The sequence below is a fragment of the Colletotrichum tamarilloi genome (assembly GCF_030869305.1).
Source record: "Colletotrichum tamarilloi strain Tom-12 chromosome Unknown Scaffold_8.1, whole genome shotgun sequence".
Lineage (NCBI taxonomy): Eukaryota > Fungi > Ascomycota > Sordariomycetes > Glomerellales > Glomerellaceae > Colletotrichum > Colletotrichum tamarilloi.
The window spans coordinates 257047-279977 of NW_026849391.1; the positions used below are offsets into that span (position 1 = coordinate 257047).

General features: G+C 53.1%; 9 protein-coding genes across 9 annotated transcripts; 4 read left to right on the top strand and 5 right to left on the bottom strand.

Moving 5' to 3' along the window:
* Positions 1–53: 53 nt before the first annotated feature.
* On the bottom strand, positions 54–421 carry CTAM01_03434 (mitotic-spindle organizing protein 1; the record flags this gene model as incomplete). Its single annotated transcript, XM_060519469.1, has 3 exons — positions 54–125; positions 191–268; positions 341–421. The coding sequence occupies 3 exons, from the start codon at positions 419–421 to the stop codon at positions 54–56; spliced, it is 231 nt and encodes a 76-aa protein (XP_060385675.1).
* A 615-nt stretch (positions 422–1036) lies between these two features.
* On the top strand, positions 1037–4540 carry CTAM01_03435 (uncharacterized protein; the record flags this gene model as incomplete). Its single annotated transcript, XM_060519470.1, has 3 exons — positions 1037–1157; positions 1214–3227; positions 3277–4540. The coding sequence occupies 3 exons, from the start codon at positions 1037–1039 to the stop codon at positions 4538–4540; spliced, it is 3399 nt and encodes a 1132-aa protein (XP_060385676.1).
* Positions 4541–4819: 279 nt separating this feature from the next.
* Positions 4820–5729, bottom strand: CTAM01_03436 (uncharacterized protein; the record flags this gene model as incomplete). Its single annotated transcript, XM_060519471.1, has 2 exons — positions 4820–5234; positions 5473–5729. 2 exons carry the CDS (start codon positions 5727–5729, stop codon positions 4820–4822), a joined length of 672 nt encoding a protein of 223 aa, XP_060385677.1.
* Positions 5730–6805: 1076 nt separating this feature from the next.
* On the bottom strand, positions 6806–7663 carry CTAM01_03437 (acetyltransferase; the record flags this gene model as incomplete). Its single annotated transcript, XM_060519472.1, has 2 exons — positions 6806–7020; positions 7198–7663. 2 exons carry the CDS (start codon positions 7661–7663, stop codon positions 6806–6808), a joined length of 681 nt encoding a protein of 226 aa, XP_060385678.1.
* Positions 7664–8577: 914 nt separating this feature from the next.
* Positions 8578–11241, bottom strand: CTAM01_03438 (uncharacterized protein; the record flags this gene model as incomplete). The annotated part of the gene is made up of 6 exons (XM_060519473.1): positions 8578–8930; positions 8987–9699; positions 9755–10237; positions 10304–10381; positions 10447–11013; positions 11213–11241. The coding sequence occupies 6 exons, from the start codon at positions 11239–11241 to the stop codon at positions 8578–8580; spliced, it is 2223 nt and encodes a 740-aa protein (XP_060385679.1).
* Positions 11242–15531: 4290 nt separating this feature from the next.
* Positions 15532–15912, top strand: CTAM01_03439 (uncharacterized protein; the record flags this gene model as incomplete). The annotated part of the gene is made up of 1 exon (XM_060519474.1): positions 15532–15912. One exon carries the CDS (start codon positions 15532–15534, stop codon positions 15910–15912), a length of 381 nt encoding a protein of 126 aa, XP_060385680.1.
* A 1730-nt stretch (positions 15913–17642) lies between these two features.
* CTAM01_03440 (uncharacterized protein) lies at positions 17643–18982 on the top strand (the record flags this gene model as incomplete). The annotated part of the gene is made up of 2 exons (XM_060519475.1): positions 17643–17864; positions 17936–18982. 2 exons carry the CDS (start codon positions 17643–17645, stop codon positions 18980–18982), a joined length of 1269 nt encoding a protein of 422 aa, XP_060385681.1.
* A 342-nt stretch (positions 18983–19324) lies between these two features.
* Positions 19325–21014, top strand: CTAM01_03441 (lysyl oxidase-like protein 2/3/4; the record flags this gene model as incomplete). The annotated part of the gene is made up of 3 exons (XM_060519476.1): positions 19325–19782; positions 19884–20393; positions 20495–21014. Coding segments are annotated over 3 exons (1488 nt in total), but the record flags the coding sequence as incomplete, so codon positions are not given.
* Positions 21015–21453: 439 nt separating this feature from the next.
* Positions 21454–22811, bottom strand: CTAM01_03442 (uncharacterized protein; the record flags this gene model as incomplete). The annotated part of the gene is made up of 7 exons (XM_060519477.1): positions 21454–21540; positions 21615–21869; positions 21939–22116; positions 22203–22450; positions 22544–22585; positions 22652–22689; positions 22748–22811. The coding sequence occupies 7 exons, from the start codon at positions 22809–22811 to the stop codon at positions 21454–21456; spliced, it is 912 nt and encodes a 303-aa protein (XP_060385683.1).
* Positions 22812–22931: the final 120 nt, after the last annotated feature.

Sequence of the window (22931 nt, forward strand, 5' to 3'; positions counted from 1 at the left end):
CTTGCCCTTTGTCATAATTTTCATAGCAGACTCTGCAATCTCGAGACAAACGCTTATTGACGCCTCCGCGATGCAATTTGGGCGTCGACCTCCTGGGATTCCTTTCTAAGCTCCTTCACAACGGTCTATTGCGATAGTCTAGTCAGTGTCATGTCTACTTTGAGCTCGATGGATAAAGTATTATTCTTACGGCAAGAGCCTCTGGGTTCACGCCATTCTCGATCATGGAGATGCAGATCGACAGGGTGCGGCGGTCCAGGTGGCAGTTCTTTTTCACATGGTCACGTTAGCATGGAGTGGGATTTTGAGAGGATGGTAGTAGGTGGGCGTCGCAACTGACGAGGATGGTAGAGATCTCATGCAAGATGTCGACAGCCTGTTGGGCCGCGGCCTGCTTCCCGCTTCGGTCGTCGGCGGGCATTTCCGTATGGTGTTTATTGCTGATTGCGAGATTGTATGAGTGAGATGAAGGTTATTGAATGGACGTCGCTTTGTTTGACGGGAGCGGGGCCAATCAACTTTAGTGAATAACGGCAGCCTGTGAGGTGCTCGAGGTGGATGTCTTAGTCGGACGGAGTAGAGAGTCGGCAGGGGCCGAAGTTGCCTATTAGGAAAACGCGTCTGAAGAGTGGCCCCGACGCGCCGGGCGAACTAATGGCAGGGGTTGACTGGGCTAAAGTGGGCAACTACCGGAAATGGGGCCCATCTTTTTTTTGTATGAAGCCGCGACTGACCGAACTTTTTCACCTTTCTTAGTCCGTTCAGTCTTCCGTCGCTGTCTCACTCTTTGCTTTATCGTCATGACCTCGAATTTGCTGCAACAGTCAGCTCATGTTTTCTGACAGCTGCGTACCTCATTGTTGTTGTTTCCATACTACTAGCTAGGCACCCGTCCACGCATGACCACGGATCGTTCATAGCCCGCCAGGCTTTTCCATCTTTCTTCGCATGATGAAGCACACCCCACCGCTCTCTCACGATATGCCCAGTTTCCCACGAATACACTACTTAGACTTACGGGAAACGAACGGGCCTAATGGCTGACGCACGGGAAGAGACAAGCCGCTTATATGGCCCCCCAAAAATCACGATTATTCCTCATGAAGGAATTGAAGATGGACCACCTCAACTGCATATGAGCCGGGTGCCAGGTCAAGGTGAGCGGGTGCATCGGGCCGGATATAGCTTCTCACATTTGCTGACCTTCCGATAGCCCAAGCTCTTCGTATCATACAGGCTCCTGAGACCCTTTACCCTGCCTCTCGCTCTACGGAGCTGGCGCCTTCTTCAACACTTTGGGGCTCCCAGCGAGTGCAAAGACGATGGCTCTTCAACGCTCACCCAGAGGCTTTCGCGGGCAGCTCCGAAGCTTCCAGCTTTCTGTACGAAGGACTCGCTCAGCTCATGCGGCCTGATGCCGCGCCGACGACTCAGCCACTTATGACAATCAGTCAGATGGCAGATGTCACCAATCACACGCGGGTCGTGCCCGTCCCCGTACTGGCCACGGCTGCCGGCGAGTCGGGTGAGCTCCTCCGTCTGTCCAAGATTGAGGAGACAAACTGGCGATGGGGCGAGAACGAGAGCCCAACGCTTCGGATGTTGAGCATCGACCAGCACGACAAGGAAGAATCTGTCTTGTGGTCGAGCGATGGAGCCCCGATTCTGCAGATCAAGCCTGCGCTGAGCTTGGTCCGGTTCGAACCCACGAGGTGGCTGCTGGTGCAGAAGCGGACTTCGACTACCATTCTTCAGCCGGATTACCACAAAATTCCTGTTTCAGAACGCCCGTCGGGGATTGACCAGGCTATCGAGCGCCCATCTCGAATCAACCCGAGACCCGTCCTCACCATCTCCTCGGAGCAGACTGGAGGCTTTGCGCATTCTGATGTGTCTTTCAGCTATGGCTCGCAGAAAAAGCCGCCTCAGCTGGCCATCATAGACGAGTGCGGCTACTACAGTGTCTGGGATGTCAAGGGTCGAGACATGGTGGGATCCAGCGGCTTGCGTCCAAAGCTCCGGCATTGTGGCCACATTCACTTGGGTGTTACGGAGCAGCTCCCCGACGAGGACTCGCCGGCTTTCCGCGCAGAGCCTCATGGCGTGATGTGGATCGGCGCGGCCGGCCCGGGTGTAGATCTTTGGGATGTGCCCGAAGGGCAAGATGTCGATGCAGGAAACGACCTGGCTGCCCTGACGTCGAGGTCCAAAAAACTCGTTATCTGGAACCGCGCAAAATTTGAGATCATTGATATCAAAGACTCGACGTTCCGAAAGAGCTTGGTCATACTCAAGACGGACGAGCCAGACCACATACTAGACGTGAAGCCAAATCCCTTGAACAGGAGTCAGATATTCATCCTCACGACCTCAGGTTTCTTTTGGATCGAGACGTCGTCTTCAGGGACGACAGCCAACAAGACAGGCGGACTCTCCATTCTGCAATCCTTTGCACACCTCAGGGGCTCGGATGCGGACGCTCTCAGGCTCACCGTGCATCACGGCGGTTCGGAAGCAGGAAACGAAAAATGCACAGTTTTTATCTACTCTGACAGATCTCCAGAGGTAGATGTTTACTGGTTTTACGCGCCTGAAGACACGGGATTGCCACAGTTTGAGCACCATATCATGAAGCTCACGGGCGACGCGACGAAGCTTCAGACTTTGTGCCCAGTGCCGGCTTTCCTGAGAAACCCCTCCCCTGCAACAGCCAAGGGCCCAGGCTTAGAGTACCTCAATCATGACATCCGATTCCAGCAGCTGTTCGTTCTTGGCAGGGACCTCAGCTTGAGCCAGAGCCTCTTTGCGATCTCGGCCGGCCCTGATCTCGATGTGGTGGCTCCCGATAGCAGTCGCGAGTGGTCAAGAGACGGGCGCAGACAGGCGCATAACAAGAGGCGACGACAGTTCCTTCAGCATTTTGAAGGTACTTTTGTCGTTCCCGATGGCCTGGGTGATATGGATGAGCTGGTGCAGCGCCGCGCCAATCGGTACCAGGAGCTCATGGAGAGTGAGCAGGCAGGAGAGGAAGCACAGCTTAAGCAGCGGTGGCCTAGAGGTCTGAACTTGGACCAGCTCGTATCCCGCGTCAATGTTTCCATCGAGTCGGTCATCATGGCGTCAGAGCAAGCTACCATTGAGGGTCCTCTGTCTGTATTTGAAGCCATACGGGAAGCAGCCGTCAACTGTCTAGAGACTGAGGGCGGGTACATCCCGCTGCACACTTTGTAAGTTTGGATCTTCCCATCATGGCTTTCATGCACTCATTAGTGTTAGGCACGAATACGAAAACACCTTTGAGGCGCCTCCTGTCTCCCATGAGGCAGTAGCAGCGTGGGACTCTCGCTTCCAGGAGATGATGAACGCGCAGACCGATCGTGTCATCGCACAACCTCTCACGTCGCAATTTCTACACGGCTTGGAAACATTGTCACCCCTCGCAGACATCCGCGACCAGCTCGAGGAGATGTGGAGTCCAGCGGGCCTCCCGCCTAGAGCACAGCAATCACGGAATGTCGTGCTAGCAGAGACGGCCGAGGCCATCGCTCGATCCCTCTTCGGTGTGGCCGTACTCGACGCGAACCTCCCGACCAGAGAAGACGAGTCCCCCACCTGGGTTCCCGAACCTCCACCACTACCAGCCCGGCAGCCGAGCCAACGCTCAAGTCAGCGCTTCTCATCGTCACCCGCAAAGCGTAGCCAACTATCGTCAAGCCAGCGACTCTCACTCTCTCCGACCAAACTAAGCCAGCCCCTCAGCCAGAGAATTTCTCTATCGCCAACCAAACGCGTCCAAGCCCTCGGCCACCGCCTATCCTTCTCCCCTTCCAAAGGCGCCCGCTCCCAGCCCTTTGACAACGTTCCCCCCTCATCGTTCCCCTTTCCCTCCTCGGGGCCCCTATTCTCCCAGTCCTCCTCCGCCGCCCCCTCCTCGAGCTTCCCCGACGCCGCCCCATCAACACCAACGACACCCGCACCCACCACAATCGCAACCACGGCTCTCCAGCGCCTAAGCATGCTCGCCGAAGACATCAACACCGCAGACCCCCCCGCCCGCCAACACAAAGTCCTCGCCTACTGGCCCACAGCCCGCGGCGTCAGCACGGAAGGCTACGTCTCCTCCGTCCTCGCCTCCTCCACAAAGCACATGGACGTCCTCAACGAGCGCCGCCACCGCGCCGAATCGCGCCGCCGCAAGCGCAAGTCGCAGTTCCTCGGCGCGTCGTCGCAGCACGGGTGGGGAACGAGCGAGATGGACGACGTGTTCGAGTCATCTGGGCCTGGGTCCGGGCCCGCGACGAAGACGAAGATGCAGACGGCGACGAACACCGGGTCCGAGTTTGCACCACTGTTGCCGCCCTCAACGCAGCCTCTTCCCAAGCTTGCGCCGCCCATCATCGGCTCGAGCCAGTTTCCGCCCGTGCCGTCTTCTCAGGCTATCTTCTCGTCGCAGATGCCGCTCGTCATGTCGCAGCCCATGGCTGGGAGGCACGGGATGCGGTCGCCGGGGAAGAAGAAGAAGAGAAAGTCTGGTTTCTAAGGGTCCCCGGGATATGGGAACAAAAGGTTCGCCTTGGATCACTGTATTGGAGATTTTCGCCTGTGTCTTTCATAAATGCTACGGTCGTGTCGGAGATTTACCATAATCCCCCCCTTTTTGGGGGGGGGTGATGATGAGCTGTTCCTCAGCTCGATGCAAATTACTCTCAACAAAACTCACTTAAGCCCTCTCACTTTTTTTTTCCTCTTCATCTCGCATCCGTGATAAGTCTCTGCATCTCAACCTCCATCATCTCCAAGCAACCCCACTCCTATTTACTCACTGCCGACCTCCAATACCGCTCCCAACATCATTCACCCCCGTCCCCTTGACCTTGTGATCACTCGGATTCGCCGCCGCCTCGTACAGGATATTCGCCGGCGCCCGCCCCAGCTGCATCCACTCGCCCTTGAACCCCAGATACGACACCCTCGTCTCGCCCTCGTCGCCGTCGCCGAAATTATCCTCAAAGAACAGCGTCAGGCGCTGGACGCGCCCGAAGAGGCTCCGCTTAACGGGGATCTCTTGGACCTGCGCCGTGCGCGAGAGCTCGAATTCCTGCGTGGGGTGCGCGTCTTCGGCGGAGGCGAAGTCGAGGTCGTCGCGGTTGATGAAGAGTTTGAGGGTGCGCGGGGCGGAGGGGGAGTCGGAGGTGCGGAGGAGGAGGGCGTGGAGTTTTACTTGGCCGGTGAAGCTTGGGTTTGTTAGCGGTGTTCCAGGGCGCAGGGGGGGGGGGGGGGATTGAAGGGAATTGGTGAAGGGTTTATATACGTGTGTGTATGTGTACTGAATTAGATGGATAGAATGAGTGAAATATTAAATGTAAAGCATGACATAGCACAATATCTCATGTTCATGATAGACCCAAGCACACTAAATGAGACAACACCAAATGAAGAGTAAATCGATGAAGAAAGTAGCGATTCACTCACGGAACGTTAACCAACAACTGCTCATCACAGTCGCTCACGACCTCGGGCTCGGCGTCCAGCCTCTCGGCCCACGTCTTCTTGACGACGGCCCGCGCGCTGCCGATGGCCGCCTCGTTGAGGGCCGTCACCTCGTCAAAGTTGATGTGGCCGTACAGCGAGTGCTGCAGCGCGGGCGTGATGTCGTCCGAGTGGTCGTGCTCGTCGTGGCCGTGGCCGCCGTGGCTGTGGTCGTGGTGCTCGTCGTGGCAGTGGGACATTGTGTGCGGTTTTACTATCTTGTGTTCTCGTTTGTGTCTCTTGTTGTTTTTTGTGGTTTGCTGATGAGACTGGTGGTGACGATGGTGGGGGTGTTTTGGAGGGGTCGTTTTGGCACTGGTGAGGTGTTCCTCCTTTCCGGTGGGTAGTTTGGGTGATATGTTGTAATGCGTGGTAGCTAGGCGAGATCTTCCCTCTGTGGTGATATCTCGTTGCGCAAAGACCGTTTGGGTATCAAGGATGCGAAATGAATAAGTGATGAAGATGAGCCGTTCTACGTTTGCTTAATGATGCTGCGGATGATCAAGTTCAGTGAACAAACGGCCCCACTTTCGAGCTAGAAGGTTCCGTGATTGGCTCTGAGACCACCTCCGCTGGACGTCGAGGTCCGTTGCGGCGCCGTTGACGAAAAAAGTTTTTACCAAAATAGGTGGTTTCGGTTCATAGGAGTAATTCCTTTATGTTGATGATTAAACGCTTTGAATGTGTGAAATGGAATACCGGGCCGTCCGTGCTGTTTCCTCGTCTTGTCAGGCGGGTGAAAACTGGGTCGGGCTCACCTATGACTACCATGAATTCACACTTTACGTGGACCAGAAGGAGCTCCATACCTTTTAATTTTCTGATAATCTTTTGTAGTAGATGTCATATAGCCATTCTTTCATTTCATCGTGTCCTGGTTCTGTTCACATCAGTATATCTGTGCCAAATTAGCTGTTGAGCGGCCCCAAACACATTGTATGTGGCTAGCTAGATCTCTATATAGCGACAATTTGACTACATCCTACAGGTACCATGATTTACACGTTCTCATATGTTTCTGGGAAAACTCTAGATGTCTACGTCTTGGTAAAACCGCGGGTATGCCCTCGGTTTGTGATATAGACGGCGTGTGCTTTCCCGCTTCTGCCGTCTATCAACTTTGCGAGTGATGAATTGAGTGATAACTTGGCCGGTATCGAACAACGATACTTGACATCAATACGGCATGAGATTGTAAAGCATCGCTAGAAATGCAGCAAAACTCACCCTGCCTGCAACAACATCCTAAGAATTCAAGATTCCCCCTCCAAAACCATCATCGCCTCCGCCTCACCATGGACGCAACATCCCCGTCCCCATCCAAACTCTCATCCACAAAACCAAACCTCTCATACAGCCCCTTACCCGCCTTACTAGCATCCACATACGCCGCGACTCCATCCTCATCCGCAAGCGCGCACCCCCACGCGAGCAACATGGACGCCGCGCCCCGCCGCTGGTATTCCGGATGCGTGACCAACGTGTCGAGATCTGAATGTTCCTCCCCAGATACCAATCAGCAAACCAACTACATATGTGTATCACCAAGAGCACCTTATTCTCTCAGGACAATATCTCAAGAATCTCAGGACGCCCGGGAGAATGTAGGTCAATAAAAGCGGAAGGGAGCAACGGAGAAACCCAGGACAGAAGAAAGACAAAACTCACAATAATGCCTCTCATCACCCATAACCCGCTCCCTCTCCGCCTCCTCCCTAGCAAAGAACAAATCACACACCTCGGAAGGCATATCCCCCGCCCAAGGAGGATACCGCCGGCCCCTCTCGGCCGGCATACTCGTATCCCACTTGGCCCACGCCGCAATCCTCGGCCTGCCGCCTCCCCCTTCTTCACCTTTACCCCCTCCCCTATCCCCTCCCTCCGCCTTCGCCGTTCCGGTCACGGTAGCAACGCTGCTCACATCAACGACCTTGACAAACCGCTGAAACGTCTTCGCCGCCATATCCCCGCCATTCGCCTCGTCCCACCACGCCCTCACACCGGGAGTATCGGGCCACAGGCGGGATATCACCTCGTCGCCGGCAAACGCCGCGAACCACGTCTCCGTCAGCGCGGGGACGTCGTCTAGTGTCGCTTCCTCTAGTTTGAGGGTGTTTTCCTTCTTCGTGGTCATATTGTGTTTTTCTCCCCTTTCTTTCTTGGCTTTTCCTTTCTCCTTTCTCTCGTCTATGGCTTTCTGCTGTTTCTCTTGTCGAAAGATTGCTGTTCGTTGTGTTGACGAGCGTTGATCACATGTCATAAAATCGACACTTTCTCCAGGCTTGTGTAAGGTAGTAGGTGAGATGAGAGACAAAGAGATGCATGAGGAAAGCATTCTTTGGCTTACTAGGTAAATCGAGGCGAATAGGTAAGCAAGTAGGACAAATGCGGGGTTTGCATCTTTGTCGATCAGGGGCAGACGGGTAGGTAACACGATCGATCTAATGTGTGGTTAGTATTGGCTGACTTCAGTCTCAAATCTCAGTATTTGACCACCCGTATTCGTCCTCAACTAGTTCCCAGTTTTTTTTTACTATCATACGATGATGACCTTTGCTGGAGACGGCGCAACTGACAGAGGCAGAGATCCTCATACCACTAGATGCTGACTGGTATCCAAAGGAGTGAGAAGACATTGGCACATTTCAGTATACGCTCGCTCGCGAGCCACAAATTTGATCGGCACTCTTTTTGCATAATCGATTTCAATGATGCAGCAGTCGCTAGTAATGGGCACAAATTTTATGTACAAACGCAGTCCAATGAAAATAGCTCCCGTTCAACTAAAAAAAAATACGCAAAAGTGCTCGCAGACGCTAGGTTCGGCGACCCTCTCATCTTTGTTCTGCAACGCTTCTCTTAAACCCGGTACGTCATCCTCGTTTTTTCCCACCTGTCTCAAACGTCGAAAGGAAAAATCAACCCAGGCGCTCAACCGTTTCTTTACTATCCAGTCCGGGAGGCCTGCGACACCGAGGAGAAAGTTGCCGCCGTCTATATGCAAAATACCGTCTAATCGTATTGATTCTCTCGTGCGCCGATCTCGTCTCAATCATCCTGATTACCAAGGGGAGCGTATCTACCGCTGCCGCTGCTGCTCTGGTCTCGCGTGCGACCAACAACTCTGGAGACCCATCCACTAATGGTGCTGCTGGCCTCACCATCCTGGCCCTTGCCGTCGGGAATGTCGGGAGGATCGAGAGACAGGCCAGGAATGGCGCTGTTGGCAGTAAAGTTGCCGGGCCGTCCCCGGTATTCGGACCCAATGGGCGATCCGGGCATGAGCGAGTCGTTCTCGCGGCCATGCAAAGATGGCGTTCCAATAACAGTGCTGGCGTCGCCAAAGAGCGAATCCATCTCCTCCAAGCGGACACCGCAGGTCTCGGGGTAGATGAAGTATACTGCGTGGGTGTGTTAGCATTCAAAGTCCAGCCCGTGTACGAAGGACGCAACTTACCAACAATAAAACTGACTGCACAGAAGAAGGCGTGCACAAGATACAACCGCCACTTGATCCACTCCTGGAGCAGAGGCGTCATTTCTCCGACGAGCCAGTTGAACGCCCAGTTGGTTGCGGTTGACAGACTGGCACCCTTGGAGCGAATGCTCAGGGGCAAGATCTCCGGAGGGTAGAGCCAAGGAATCGGGCCCCATGAGTATCCAAACGCCGCGTTGTAGATCATGACAAAGATGACGACCAATGTGGGTGTGTAGGTGATGTCGAGGTAGAGCCAGTACGAGATCATTGACAGTGAAACACACATGACAATGGCACCGCTCAGCAAGATTGGCCGGCGACCCCACCTGTCAACCAGGTACCATGGGGGAATGGTTGAGAGAAGGTAGGTGATGCCGTTCACGCCAGCCATGAGGACGGCGTCATGACCAACCCAACCTGCCTGTTCAAAGACGTAAGGAGCATAGTAGCTGATGACGTTGATGCCGTTGAGCTGAGCGAGACCCTGAGCTGACATGGCAATGAAGACACGGGTGCTGTACTTGCGGAACATCTCGGCGTATGTCCTCTCACCCTCCTGTCGCTGGAGAAGCACGTTCATCTTAATTTCGCGATACTCGTCTCGGGCCTTTTGGTTGTGGATGTCACCCTTGCCGTAGAGGTTGGCAATGACAACGATACCTTCTTCGTCGTGATCGTTGTCAAGGAGCCATCTGGTCACAAGTCAGGATCGGGCACACAAACATTCACGGCAAGCAGAAGACCAACCTTGGAGATTCTACAATGACCAAGCTTCCAAAGCCCAGAAGGGCCCCCATCACGCACTGCATCAGAAGGGGAACACGCCATGACATGTCACTTTCGATGAATCCGCAGAAGTAGTCGACCCACACCGAGGTGGTATAGCCGATGATGTTGCCGGAGAACTCAATGCAGGCCAGCTTTCCACGGTTGTGGGGAGGGGAGATCTCAGACTGGTAGACAGGGACGATGGTAGACAGAGCACCAACGCCCAGACCAGCAATGATTCTGCCCAACATCATCATGGGCATACCAGTGGCAAATGTCTGCAAGGCACCACCGACAAAGAAAATCATGGAGCCATATAGAATGGTCTTGCGTCGGCCGATGATATCGCCAACCTTGCCAACGACCAGAGATGAGATAAAGGCGCCAACTTCCAGGATGGCAACCATGGTACCAATCTCGGCCGAGGAAGGCTGATGGAAGTAGTTACGGAAGTAGACACCTCTGTGGATCCCATCAGTTAGCTATAATGATCAAAAAGGTGAGCAGCGGGCAGAGCATTAGACGTACGTGATGATGCCTGACATGACACCCTGATCATAGCCGAATAAAAAGACTCCCAAGGAGACGAAGATACTCGTGAAATAGCTGTTGGAGGAATTGTCAGTCAAGCGATGTCGCGATAAGGGTAATTTCGGAAGGGCAGGACGCACATCAGGGCCTTGCCAGTGAGGCCGTGAATAGAGGAACCGCCCGGCATGATGGCGCCGATGACTCGCTGCGCGCGGGTCGGACGAGGTTGGGCGATGTCGGGAACCTCGATTGCCTCCTTATTAACACCTCCACGACGGGTTTGTGAGTTATCGCGGCGACTAGGAGACTCTTGGATGCGAACACGCTTCTTCTTGGAAGACTTGTGAGAGGGGTGTCTCTTGTGAACGCCGGCTAGCAGCTCGTCATCAACGTCGCTGGGCAGCTGGGTGCGAAGGGGGTCTTCGTCGTCGATAAGGTCGGCGATGTCCCCAGTGTCGGTCCAGGAATCGGACTCGGAACCGAGAGAGTCCTCTGATGACGGGTGGCCGTGGTGATTGTGTTTGTCGTTATCGAAGTTGTGGTGTTGACGGTGGGAGGTGGAAGAGGAGGTGTGGTTGTGATCACGGTCACGGGCGCTGTGGTGGTTGTCGTCCCGATCAGATGCTAGCAATGACGTCGCCTGTTCTTGCTGGTCTGGATGTGGCCGGGACTGCAGGGTCCGCAATGGGATGTTGGACGGGAGACGTCTACCGTTTGAAGAGGGAATCTTGGGCGGTTATGGGGCTGATTAGCGACAGCACCCTTCCGCTCTAAGAGGAATTGAAAAGGTTGGGGGGGTGGAAGTGAAAAGAATGTCTAAAAGACGACAACTGGCGGGCGGCGAGTCGAGTCGAGTCGGGTCGAAAAAGTGACGGTGCTTTCTGCTTGGTGCTTGGTGCGTGTTACTGGCTGCGGCGAGTAGGCCGAATCGGCATGTAGGTACTCTGTAAGGTGAGGTAAGGTAGCGTTGGATGACAGGCCAATCCACTCCCTGGTGCAGCACTGCAGTGAGAGACTTTGGTGGGACTGGGAAGGGGTAGCTATGCGGACGGGCGGGCTGGCCGTGGGACCGCTGAGCAGGTAGCTCTTGGTGGTGCAGGTGCTTGGTCCCAATGTTGGATTTTGGGGAACCTGGGAAAAGGGATTGGGGAGCAAATCGAGGCCTGCTATTGGTGCTGCTGTTACTGCTGGGGCAGAGGGGCCTGGAACAGGACGGGCGCGGGATGGGATTGGGCTGGAAGGGAAGGAGAAGGGGGAGGGGCCAGGCCAAGGCAAGTGCCAGGCAGACAGGCTGGCAGGGCAAGGCAAGAGAGATACGGGGAGAGGGAAAGAGGCGGGAAGGGACGGGAGGGAGCGACAGAGAAACTGCAAGAGACAGCTCAACTCAGGCTTGCGGCAGGAGCAGCAGACAGGCGGCGCGAGTCCGGCTTGGTTGGTGCTTTCCAAGAGTGGATGCCGTCGATGCAACCTGCTGCACAGTGACACACGGTCTTTCCAGGAAGCCTGTGAACTTGGGAAAGACCAAGGAAACCGATTGCTGGGGGTCCCACTTTCCTTAGGCTGTAGGCTGTAGCTTGTGCGCTGAGCAGCAAATTGTGGATCGCCGCCGACAGGTGCAAGAATAGGTAGCTGAAGACGAGTAAGGCTATTCCGCACCCACACGAAGGCTATCCCGCACCCATACTAGGCCTACTCAAGCAAATAGTGGGCTGCACGTGACTGCACAGCCGCAGCAGCCACATATTAGGCCATGGGCGCGCGCCTTCCCATTATTTCTGTTTTGACGCGTAACACCACCTTTTTTGGTCATTTTTGAAGCAGGATAAGTACCTCTCTGAGTACCAAAATATAGTCTCTAGAGATGTATTCTCCCTGAGCAAAGACTGGCTTCTAAAGTCGTGGTTTTGACTTCGAAAAGCGCGCATAGTCGGCATTGTGGAAGAGGGCAAAGTGGAAGGTGCAACAGGCAGTGGAAGGTGCAGTGGAAGCTGCGCCTTCCAATCCTCGAGAACTGCCGGAATAATAGAGATTCCGGGTCAAATGTGGCTACTGCGGCTGTGTAGTCACGTGTAGCCCACTATTTGCTTGAGTAGGCCTAGTATGGGTGCGGGATAGCCTTCGTGTGGGTGCGGAATAGCCGTACTCGCTGAAGACGGGAAAGTAGGTACTCTGTACTGCGGTATCCTGAGAATAGGATTCCAGAGATCAAATTCCAGTCTCTGCTTTCTTCTCCTCTTCTTCTTCTCGATCAATGCCAATGCCAATGTCTCTCAATTCTTTTCGAATAGAGCGAAGAGACAAGGTACAATGAAAGGGCAAGAATGATGCCCAGGAATCCCGGCTCGATGGAAGTGTCTTCCTGCGATGGGTAGGTACCGATGAGAAGCAGATGACCAGCCAAATGGAAGACAACCTTGTTCCTTCAGGCTTCCCGTATCCTTTCGGTACAGGGTGCAGCTGGCCAAGGGGGCAAAAAGAGTACAGGCCGTACGCAGTAGTAGCGCGCGAATCCACCTGAATGATGCTTCTACGCAACGGTGCAGCAAAGACGATGCCGCGATGGGGAAAACGGATGCAACAGGCAGAGAGAGAACTCCTGAAAGTCCACGCCGCTGTCCGATCTCCTCCTAGGGTACAGATAGCACCTAACGGGTTTGAGGCAGTATGCCCAGTAGCGCAGATCTACCTGACCCTTTTGCCTTGGCACAGAGCCCCGTCGATACAGCACACAGCACGCAGCAGCACTCCGTATCGGTAGAGCGATGAAATGATTGAAGGGGGTTGGTAAATGTGCTGACCAGTGCCGATGACGAAGTCGATGAAGGACGTGAGATGGTCTGCTGCTAAGGCGGCTACCCGCTTGGACGGTAAGGAGCGATACGGTAGATGAGGTATGGTAAAGTGCCTCAAGAACCAGGGATAGAAGAGTGAAAAGAGCAGATGGGAATGGCAAGCATGAAGCGGGAAGGTCAACAAACGGTCATGCGGTCGAGTGTTTGTCGAGTCGTGGGTGGTGTCCTTTATCGAACAAAAGGAGTGTCAGGTGGTCGGTCTGAATGAAGTGTCTGTACGGAGTACCGGGCTACGAATGTTGCTCGAGAACGGGTTGGAGGTTGGATGAATGGTAGTTGAGTTTATGAGCCTCCTTTGGGGGAACGCGTAGAATAACGTAGACAGGACGGGGCACACGACCTCCTTTTCTTGCGGCTGGACGAGCAGCAAGGGACAGATTTCTGTCTTCAGTCCTACGCCCCTGAAATGAGGATTATCCGATTCTGGCGCATGGGTCCCGGGAGCCAAGGGAAGGGAATCTGGGAACTCTCTGCGGACGGGACGGGCTGTCCAATGCGATTGCCAGATGGACAGATTACACAAATTACCTCCTTCTCACTTCTCAGAGGCTGAGGAAGTTACTCGCCCACCAAGTATGGATCTGTGGATGGACCTGCTGCGTCGTACGCGTCTGAAAAACTATGGGAACGGAGCGAGGCTCAAAGATCAGAGAGAGATTGAGGGACCACTCAACTCCAGACCCGAACCTTCCCTCACAGATTCCATTTCTAATTCCACCGTCCAGCCCCACGCCTCGCAGGCACTACACGCCGCACAACTTCAATCCATCCTGAGCCGCGTTGTCCATCCCATACTATGACACTACACGCTCGGCACGCTGCTCTTGGCCCTCTCAAGTCACAGGCGATTTACGTATCGCTTACACTTCTATTTGCTATTCTCAACGTGAGTTCAAGCCATCATCTACTTCATAGGAGTGACCACGCACGTGAAACCGTTTGCTGACTCGATTTGTGGGCCATTCCCTTGGTCCCGAGGGAAGGGATCATCGGCGTGTCGTCGGGCTTTCGGACCATACGAGACCGCCCCCAAATCTTGCCTTTTGCAACCAATCCCGTATGCCGACAAACGACAACCATGATGGGCGTTCCATTCGTCGAATTGAGGCCCGTCTACCGTCACAGAGTGCAGACTACCTTACAGTGTATCAATCGGAAATTTCCTTTCCTTGAGGCTTCTCAGCCGTTGAAGATCGTCCCGGCTCGGGTCGAACTATCCGCCGGTGCGGTTCGCACACCCTCGTGGAACTGTCGTGCCTTTTTTCGTTTCCGGGCGCGCTATCCCGCTGCCGTGTGCCAGCACAGGCGTTTTGCAACGTCCATCCAACGGTTCCGTGAGGGTACACGGCCCCGTTTTTGACGACGATGCCGAAAACCGTCAGAGGGAAAGAGGCTCCACAACGGTGCTTTGCCGTCGTACCTGCCCTTCGCCGCGCATCAAAACATCGACGTCATTTCTTCAGGACCCATTCGAGATGCAAGAGGGTTCATCCTGCCACAACCGCCTGTACCCCAGACAATGCAACCACAAACCCTCTGCGCAATGTGTACGGCGTGACAGCCTGACCCTCGCCAACCTCGGATCTGAGAAATCTCTCTCCCCCAAAAAAGAATTCAGATTCGGAGTTGCAGTGGGACATGATCCAGCCTTTTCGTGACCACCTGACACATTGTTGCATGGACTGATCGACGAGTCAAAAGTCGCAGACACGTATGCACGCGACAGCAGACAACAATGCACGTCTGTTCCCACGACCGCTCGACCGACGATATTGGCACTGTCTCGAGAAAGACCCTGAAAGGGAACAACTTCCAGGTTTGGGCCCTCCACTTGGTGAACGCTGTGGTCCACAAAAGTCTCGAGAACCAAAGCTGCTCACGACACGACGGACGGGCCTCGTTTTCCACTAATCCATCTTCGTGCTTGAAAGTCTGCATTGGAAGAGCGGGGATGATTCCTTTTCTTTTACGAGTACCTAAACTCCCAGTCGATCCCCCCGCGCCTGGGTTGCTCACGAGTCGCGCCCGGTCAAGACCCCAAGACCCCAATACCCTTGAACATCGTGGAGGAGGGGAAGCAAACTGAATCGTTGACTAAGACACTGGAGGAATGACCGTTCGATTCCCGCCGAAAGCGTAAGTTTGTAATGTGGGCGACGTGGGGGAAGTGACATCCCGTAAGACCGTTGACGGTTGAATATCGCTTATTAGTCAACTTGTTGTGCAATAAGCATAGCAGTAGAGAGCTCCGATCTTCGGCCAAAATACTCAAATTCAAGGCAGAAATAATTGAGTATCATTCATTATGTCAATTGAGTTATGCTGCATGCGGTGCTATTCATCGCAGTGTGTGTGTGTACCGTAAAGTAGGCCATGCCTAGGGTAAACAAACGCCCGTCACTTTCCACTTCCTATCAACACCCTACCGTATACAAGATCAACGAAGCATACGGAAATTCCCCCAAAGAAATCAAAATGATCTTCTCACCGCAATTTGAAAGCATGTTTAGCAAGATATCACATGTGGGTCGTGAGGCCGGGGTGAGCAGCAAAGTGGGGACATATCGTGAGATTGTCCGTGGTGGAGCACAAAAACCTCAAAACACGACGAAAATCAACCCAAAAACATACAACACCAGGTATTCGATGGTCGTCACCGACCCAACTACTAATCCGGCCCTCATTGGCTTGTCTATGGGAGAGCGGACGGGATCCCGAATTTTCCAATGGGTATGGTCGTATGTGGTGGTTTGAGGCGAGTAAGATGATCATATTGTGGTGGGATGACGAGAGATTGTGTCTAGAAGGAAGTTTGTGTGGTTGTGAAGAGTGGAAGTAAGGCTGTTTACACTCCAAGATAACTCTTCTGAGGGACTAGATGTCAGAATTACTCCTGATAATATGAGATTTGTGTTAGATATCTGGCTGTTGCCCGCTTTAGTCCCCGAACCTTCACTAGACTCCACCAAAGAGCATGAGGAATAGAGAATACGTTCCTTGCAAAATTGTTCTTCTACAGACTTCTTGGGCTACTTAGTTGAGATGAACCAAATAAGTACATAGGGTTTCCTGGTATAGTTCGTTTTCACAATACGGCAATCGTCTTAAGCTCGCGCTACAAGACCTTACACTTATCAATAGCTCCAAAGGCGACTAAGCCGTTGACACTGAAAGTATGACATTCAGTCTTTGGTTATCTAATGATGAGTCTTTAATGATCTATGAGTCACTGTAATTCGTGTGAGGCGGTACAAATAGAAAACTTAGGATTCGTGATCCTCGATGAGCGTGATATTCTGTCTGGACATGTTTGCTGCTCTTCGAGGATAGAAGGACTTTGCCTCATCCTCTATAGACGAATAACCCCATTGAAAAGGAAACGAATGACAACTAGACACAGCGATCTCAGTGTTTGAGTAGGAAGTAAGACATTTGCCTCAACTTTCCCTCCAATCCCTCAACCCTCATACCAACATCAGGCACGGGAGGTCCACACAATCGAGTCCACCTCTCTTCAATCTTACATTTAGGTAGTGCCTCCTTTTGAGACACGCGATTCTCCGAGACCATGCAGCTCTTTAAGTTGTACGAAAATCTCATCATTGAAATGGTAAATGCTCTTTATCTCCCTTATCTTAGTCGGAGCCGGTTCCGCACCACAACACCAAACCGTTCCGTACAAGTTCCGAGAGAGCGGGGAACCCGATAACACCAAACCGACAACCGCCATACTTCAGGATTGGATGAAACAATTCTCAATAAAGTTGGATTTTAGATCTCTGTTATTTCAATGACGATGAACCAGCCCGTTCGGAATAAGAAGGAAAAGTCTCGAAGTGGGTAACACCCGCACCTCTTATATCTACTGTGGTCGGCCCCTTGACTAACACCCGGCTTCTAATCAAGGTGGTTGCCTCGTGTGTAAGCGACGGGTGAGTCTGCTATGAGCTGGCATTTCTATCGAAAGCTTTGAGACTCAAACCTAACAACGGAGTGCAAACCAAAAGCGCGTCAAGTGCGACGAGCAAGAGCCGAGCTGCCAGAGATGTATCAAGATTGGGACCGAATGCCCCGGATACAAGAGACCTGTGAAATGGTCTACCAAATATGAGAAGACGGCGGTCTCTGACCGCAACACGGCCAATGTTTGCAGAGGAAAGACTTCCAGACTGGCTGAACGTGACCAGAGACTCCCAGTGTTGCCGGAGAATCCGACATTGCTGGCACCTACACATCTTGAAGATGTACCCCGTCCCATTGAGACCAGGGAATTCGATACTGTCTTGGTGTCAGGAACGTTGAAGAGCATAGGTACCATCAGGCCGTTTCAGGACTGTTCGGGAGAGGTATCAGCACTCTTGCACTATTACTTTTCTACAGTCTGCCATGTTCTTTCCTCGTTCGATTCCTTGCACAATCCATTCCGCTCGGAAGTGCCTAGGCTATTCAGTCAGTCTCCGCTGCTGCTCTACTGCGTGTTGAGCATGTCCGCCGCACACCTGTACCAAAACGAAGAGTCAAAGATTGCTGTTCCATTGGAACTCCAGACCAAGGCCATCTCATACTTAGCTGGGCAGCTACCCACGCCACCCCCTATCGACGGGCTTGAAGTGTCCATCCGCCATGAATCAACAGTAGGGAGATTTGTTGGATCTAATATTCAAGATGATGTGCTGCTGGGGACTATCTTACTAGGAATGACATCGGTATGTTCTCAACGCTCTCTCAGCTTCATTCAAATTCTCCTGTGATCTATGGTTGATGAGTTTACAAACAGGCCTGGCACGTCGTATCTTCCACGGGGTTAGTGCATCTCCACGGATCGAGGGAACTCTTCAAGGCTTGGATGTCATCCAGCCATCTCAACACCACCAACGACAGAATGATAATGGGCGCGACGCAAGTCTTTATGATCTCATCCATGGTGTACTGGGAAGCCATGAGCTCCTTCATCGTGGACCAAGACACAGATGCCCTATCCTATCTAGACGTCTTCTGCCACCTCCCATATTCTCTCAAAAGGTACCCATGTCCCTGGACGGGTGTCGGAACAGCCACGTTCATCTACCTCGCTAAAACGGCGGCGCTGGTGAGGAGGCTGAGAGCTCTGCGGCGTAGCTCATCGGGCATGTTCCAAAGGAGTGACGGCATTACCCAGGATACATCCTACTACTCGGATCTCTTACGACAAGCCACGGTCTTGATACAGAGCATTTCGGCACTTGAAGCGCCGACTGTGAGCTCAGTCACGGATATCGGGGATGTGTTTACGCCTCCGGGTCACCTCATCGCCATGGAGCAATGTTACCGGCTGGCGGCTCTACTCGAGTTGACTAGGGCATTTCCCGAAGTAGTGGGCACACACGTCGTTCAGAACCACGACGCCGGGCTGAATGATGATGAGCAGGAGAAGAACCGGCCGGTAGAAAGAGTTTGCAATCTTGCTTTGAGAATACTCTGGATCATGGAAGGGATACCCGTCACATCTGGCACCGTCTCGACGCAGCTTTTACCGCTCATCATCGCCGGGAGCGTTCTCGGTCTAGTTTCGAGAGAGAATATTGCCGGTGAAGGTATTGAGTTTCTGGGCAGTTCGAAAGATGTCGCAAGGTGGAGAGATTTTGTAAAAATACGCACCCGTTGGCTTTACCAGTTGATTCGACTGAAACCCGTGAGGCATGGGTTGCTCATCTTGGAGGAAGTTTGGGCGCGCTTGGATAACTTAGACGCTGCAGATTGCTCTGGTGATCTCATACCAAAGAGTCAAAATCATCATTGGATCGATGTAATGGAAGAAAGGGGGCTAGAGACAATGTTAGGGTAAAGGTATAACAAGCATGGCAGAGGTACTTCAGCCCAGACTTACACATGAGAACCCGCAGACTTTACCAGGCATTGGTATCAGCAGAGGCGGAGTAAGTAGAAAAGCATTCAAGAATAAAGACTCAAAGAAGAACCAGCGTTATCAGCGAGTTTGGAGGTCTCGGCAGTTGAATGCCATCCGTTCACACGCTTCAGGATGTATTAGCGCACCTCGCACTTTTTGTCCTAATTAGGAAATATGTGTCCCCACCCGCCACGATGTAGTCGACAACGGCGATAGCAGAGACGGGAGTGGTGGACATGGGCATAAATAGACTCTGCCTTTCCAGTCGGATTCAGGCTTTGGACCATCTTGTTTTCATCAGCTTGCTCTAGTAATTACTCGTTGGACATCGTCATAGGTTATCATCCGCTCTACAACCCGTCGTTCTCCTTTCACACCATGCCTTCAACTCGAGACGGCTACCTCTGGACTCCGTCCGGGGAAACGATCGGTCTAAGTACAAAGGCAATGATCGAATCTACCCTGGAATCTTCCATCACAGAAACATACGACGTAATTGTAATCGGAAGCGGCTTCGCCGGTCTCATTGCCGCGCGCAACCTTAGCCGTGACTCTAGCACTCGAGTTCTTCTCTTGGAAGGCCGAGATCGCATAGGAGGAAGGACATGGACAGCCAATGCGCTAGGAGAGGACTTTGAGATGGGCGGGACATGGGTACACTGGAAAGTCTTCTCAAGTTATCACCAAGCAAATGATGCAGACCGACTGACTAGAGGACGAACAGGCATCAACCCCATGTTTTTACAGAAATCCGTCGATACGGCCTACAATTCAACCTGAAGACGTCTTCAGGCACAGCTGCCGTGGAACACACATTCTACACACCACAAGATTCGAGGCCTGCGCTGGTCGATACTCTTGCCACCAACATAGCCGTCCAAAATGTCGCGGATGCGTTTTTCTCCATCGACGGTCTGTCCAGCCGCGAGTTGATGCCTTATCCCCACGACCCATTCCGCCTTCCTGCGCTCTGGACAAAGTACGATCATCTCTCCGCCAAAGACCGTCTGGATCAACTCGACGTCAGCCAACGCGACAAGGACCTCTTCGACGCCATGATCAGTTCTTTTGGCGCGGTCCCCGGCAGCGAGTGCGGTTTCACTGAAGTCCTGCGGTGGTATGCTCTGGGAGGCCACTCTATGGCCGGAACGTTTGAGCTTGCTGGGATGTACAAGCTCGGTGGAGGCGGGATGACTTCGCTGGCCCGAGCGATTCTGGATGACTACCGCGGACATGTGGTGTTAAACGCCGTGGTTGAAAAGGTAGAGCAGCGGGGATCGACTGTTGTGGTGTCTACGAAGAATGGACGTCGGTTCGAGGCCAAGTATTGTATCTCAACTATTCCCCTGTGAGTGCTTCCTCTTCAACTCGAATTCCTAAGATGCTAAGAATATGCCCAAGGAACTGTCTGTCAGACGTGTCCTTCTCCCCCCCCCTCTCACCACTCAGACTGGAAGCCGTTCGGGCAGGTCACATCAATAAGGGAAGCAAGGTTCATTTCCGGCTTGCGAAGCCTGAACCGGGATGGTTCTCCATGGCGAATGGATATGGGACCTCACCTTGGTGTTTTGCATTCTCAGACCACAACGGCACCACTGACCAAGCAGACTCTGGCAACTTTTGCATCGGGTTTGGCTATGGCGCGCGTCATATCGACACGAAGGCGTCTACTGAGATGATCACGACTTTTCGAAATAACATCAGACCTGAAGCTGAGGTAACAGCTTACCTCACCCACGATTGGGCCAACGACGGCCTTGCCAAAGGGACTTGGAGTTGCTGGGGACCTAATTCAATGAGCAAGTGGCTTAAGGAGCTCCAAAGACCAGAGGGAAGGGTTCACTTCGCGAGCGCCGATTGGGCCGATGGATGGCGAGGGTTCATTGACGGGGCAATTGAGAGAGGGACTACCGTAGGACGGGAAATTGAGGTGTTGCTTGCGGGAGATAATGCCATTGCTAAGCTGTAGAGCCTATGTTTACTGATTAAGTGTGTTATATCGATCCTTAAGTTGAAATTTGCCTAGCAATGGAGCACCCACAGACAGCTTCAAATACCAGGGTGCGGGTTTCTACAGGTTTAAAAGTCACATCCCCAAGGACCAAGAGCCTTGATGTTTCCCGATAGAGGCATTGTCTTTGATATGTATCTTTATTAATAACAGAGGCGATTTTTCTCATCAAGATGAACCCTACTTTGTTGTACATTAACCGGGCCGCAAGCCAACCTTCTTTTCGGGTAGCTGCTAGGCCTCGCTCTCTCATCTTTGTCTATACCCTTTCGTCGAGTCTTCGTCATGTCCAACGATCTATCGGGCTCAGCTCCGAGACTCCACGTTCTACCCATCCAACGCCGTTGCTTGTTTTCTTTTTGTTGTGAACATCTAGGCTCCTTTTCTTCTTCTTCGTTTATTTCTTAATCATGCCATCGAAAGCGGGAATGAGGGTCTGTGCAAGCCAGAATGAGAAGACCAGCTTGGGTCCAGTCATGAGGAGCTAAAAGGAAAATCGAATGTCAGCAGGTGGTCGATAGAGGAAGGAGTTGAAGGGGAGCTGCTGAATAGTCTTACCTTGGGAACCAGGCCCTTGAAGAATGCGGTGGCACCCTCGTTCTTCATCATGTTGGAGATGATTCTGAAACCACTCTCGGGGTTCTCAAAGTTGCGGTTCTGGATACGGGTCTTGATGACGTCGAGGGGAGCGGAGACGAGGAGGGAGGCGGAGGCGCCGGCGATGGAGGCGATGAAGTTCTGGAACCACGAGGCCTTGTTGTAGTCCTCGAGCTTGAAAAGGTACTCCTTTGTGAAGGCGGAACCACCGAAGAGCTGTCGATAGGAAAGAAACACAGGTTAGTCACTGTCATAGACCCGAAATTGAGACTAGAATGTGCTTACAGCGAAAGAACCAGGAGCGTTACGGGCGGCGGTCCAACCCCAACCTCTGTACAGGCCGAAGCCCTCGTCGGCGACGATTCTGAAAACACCACGGCCGCGGAAGGCCTCGGGGTTTGTCTGTCTCTTGATCTTGAGGACGTCGAGGGGAAGGAGGACGATCTCTCCGATACCGATCAAACTGTGATGAAGTCGTGCGTCAGAAATGCGAGTCTGTCCCCACAGGTTCTCGGTCTCCGAGCTTTGCGACTGAGAGAATTTACTCACCTGCCGGCGGTGGAGTGCATGATAGCCTTGCCAGTCTTCTTGCCGAAGGCGCGCTCAAAGTCCTCGCCATAGTTCTTGGCCAATAAGTCCCTGGCGATGGGCTGACCGCCATACTTGTATATTCTCTGGAGGACCTTGTAGCCGGCGGCGTATCCCAGACCGGGGAAGAGCGAAACGAACTTGCGGCCCGCTGTCGCGTTGGCGGTGTCTTTGAAGATGACCTTGTTGAGCTGCTCGACGCCGGAGATCTTAAATGCGAAAACGTGTCAGCTTTCCCATGTCGTTGAAGCTTTGCTTGCGGGAGGCAGGAAAGGGAGGGGGTGGAGCTCGGTCCGGCGTACCTTGGTCTGGTTGCTCATCAAGCGCTTCGCGATGGTGTCGACCTGAGCTTCTTATTAGCTTCTCGTCCCACAGCTCTTCAACTAATCGTAGCTCTTCGTGGAACTCACGGGGTGGAAGACGGCCAATTCAGCGATACCAGCGGAGCCTGCAAAACGTCAGCGCGCCGGGCTTTCATGCGCGGGCGCAAAAAAGAGGGAGCATACCGGAGCCCAGAAGTCGCGCGGTGTTCGACTCCTTCTCCCGTCCAGTACCAGCAGTCGGAGACATCTTGATAGGAATCTGCGATAAAGTGCGAAGAGGAAACTATAGAAATCCAATTGAACAAGAGCAAAGAAAGGCGGGTTCCAGAGGTTCGGACTGTCGTCAGGTCGTGGGGGCACGGATATC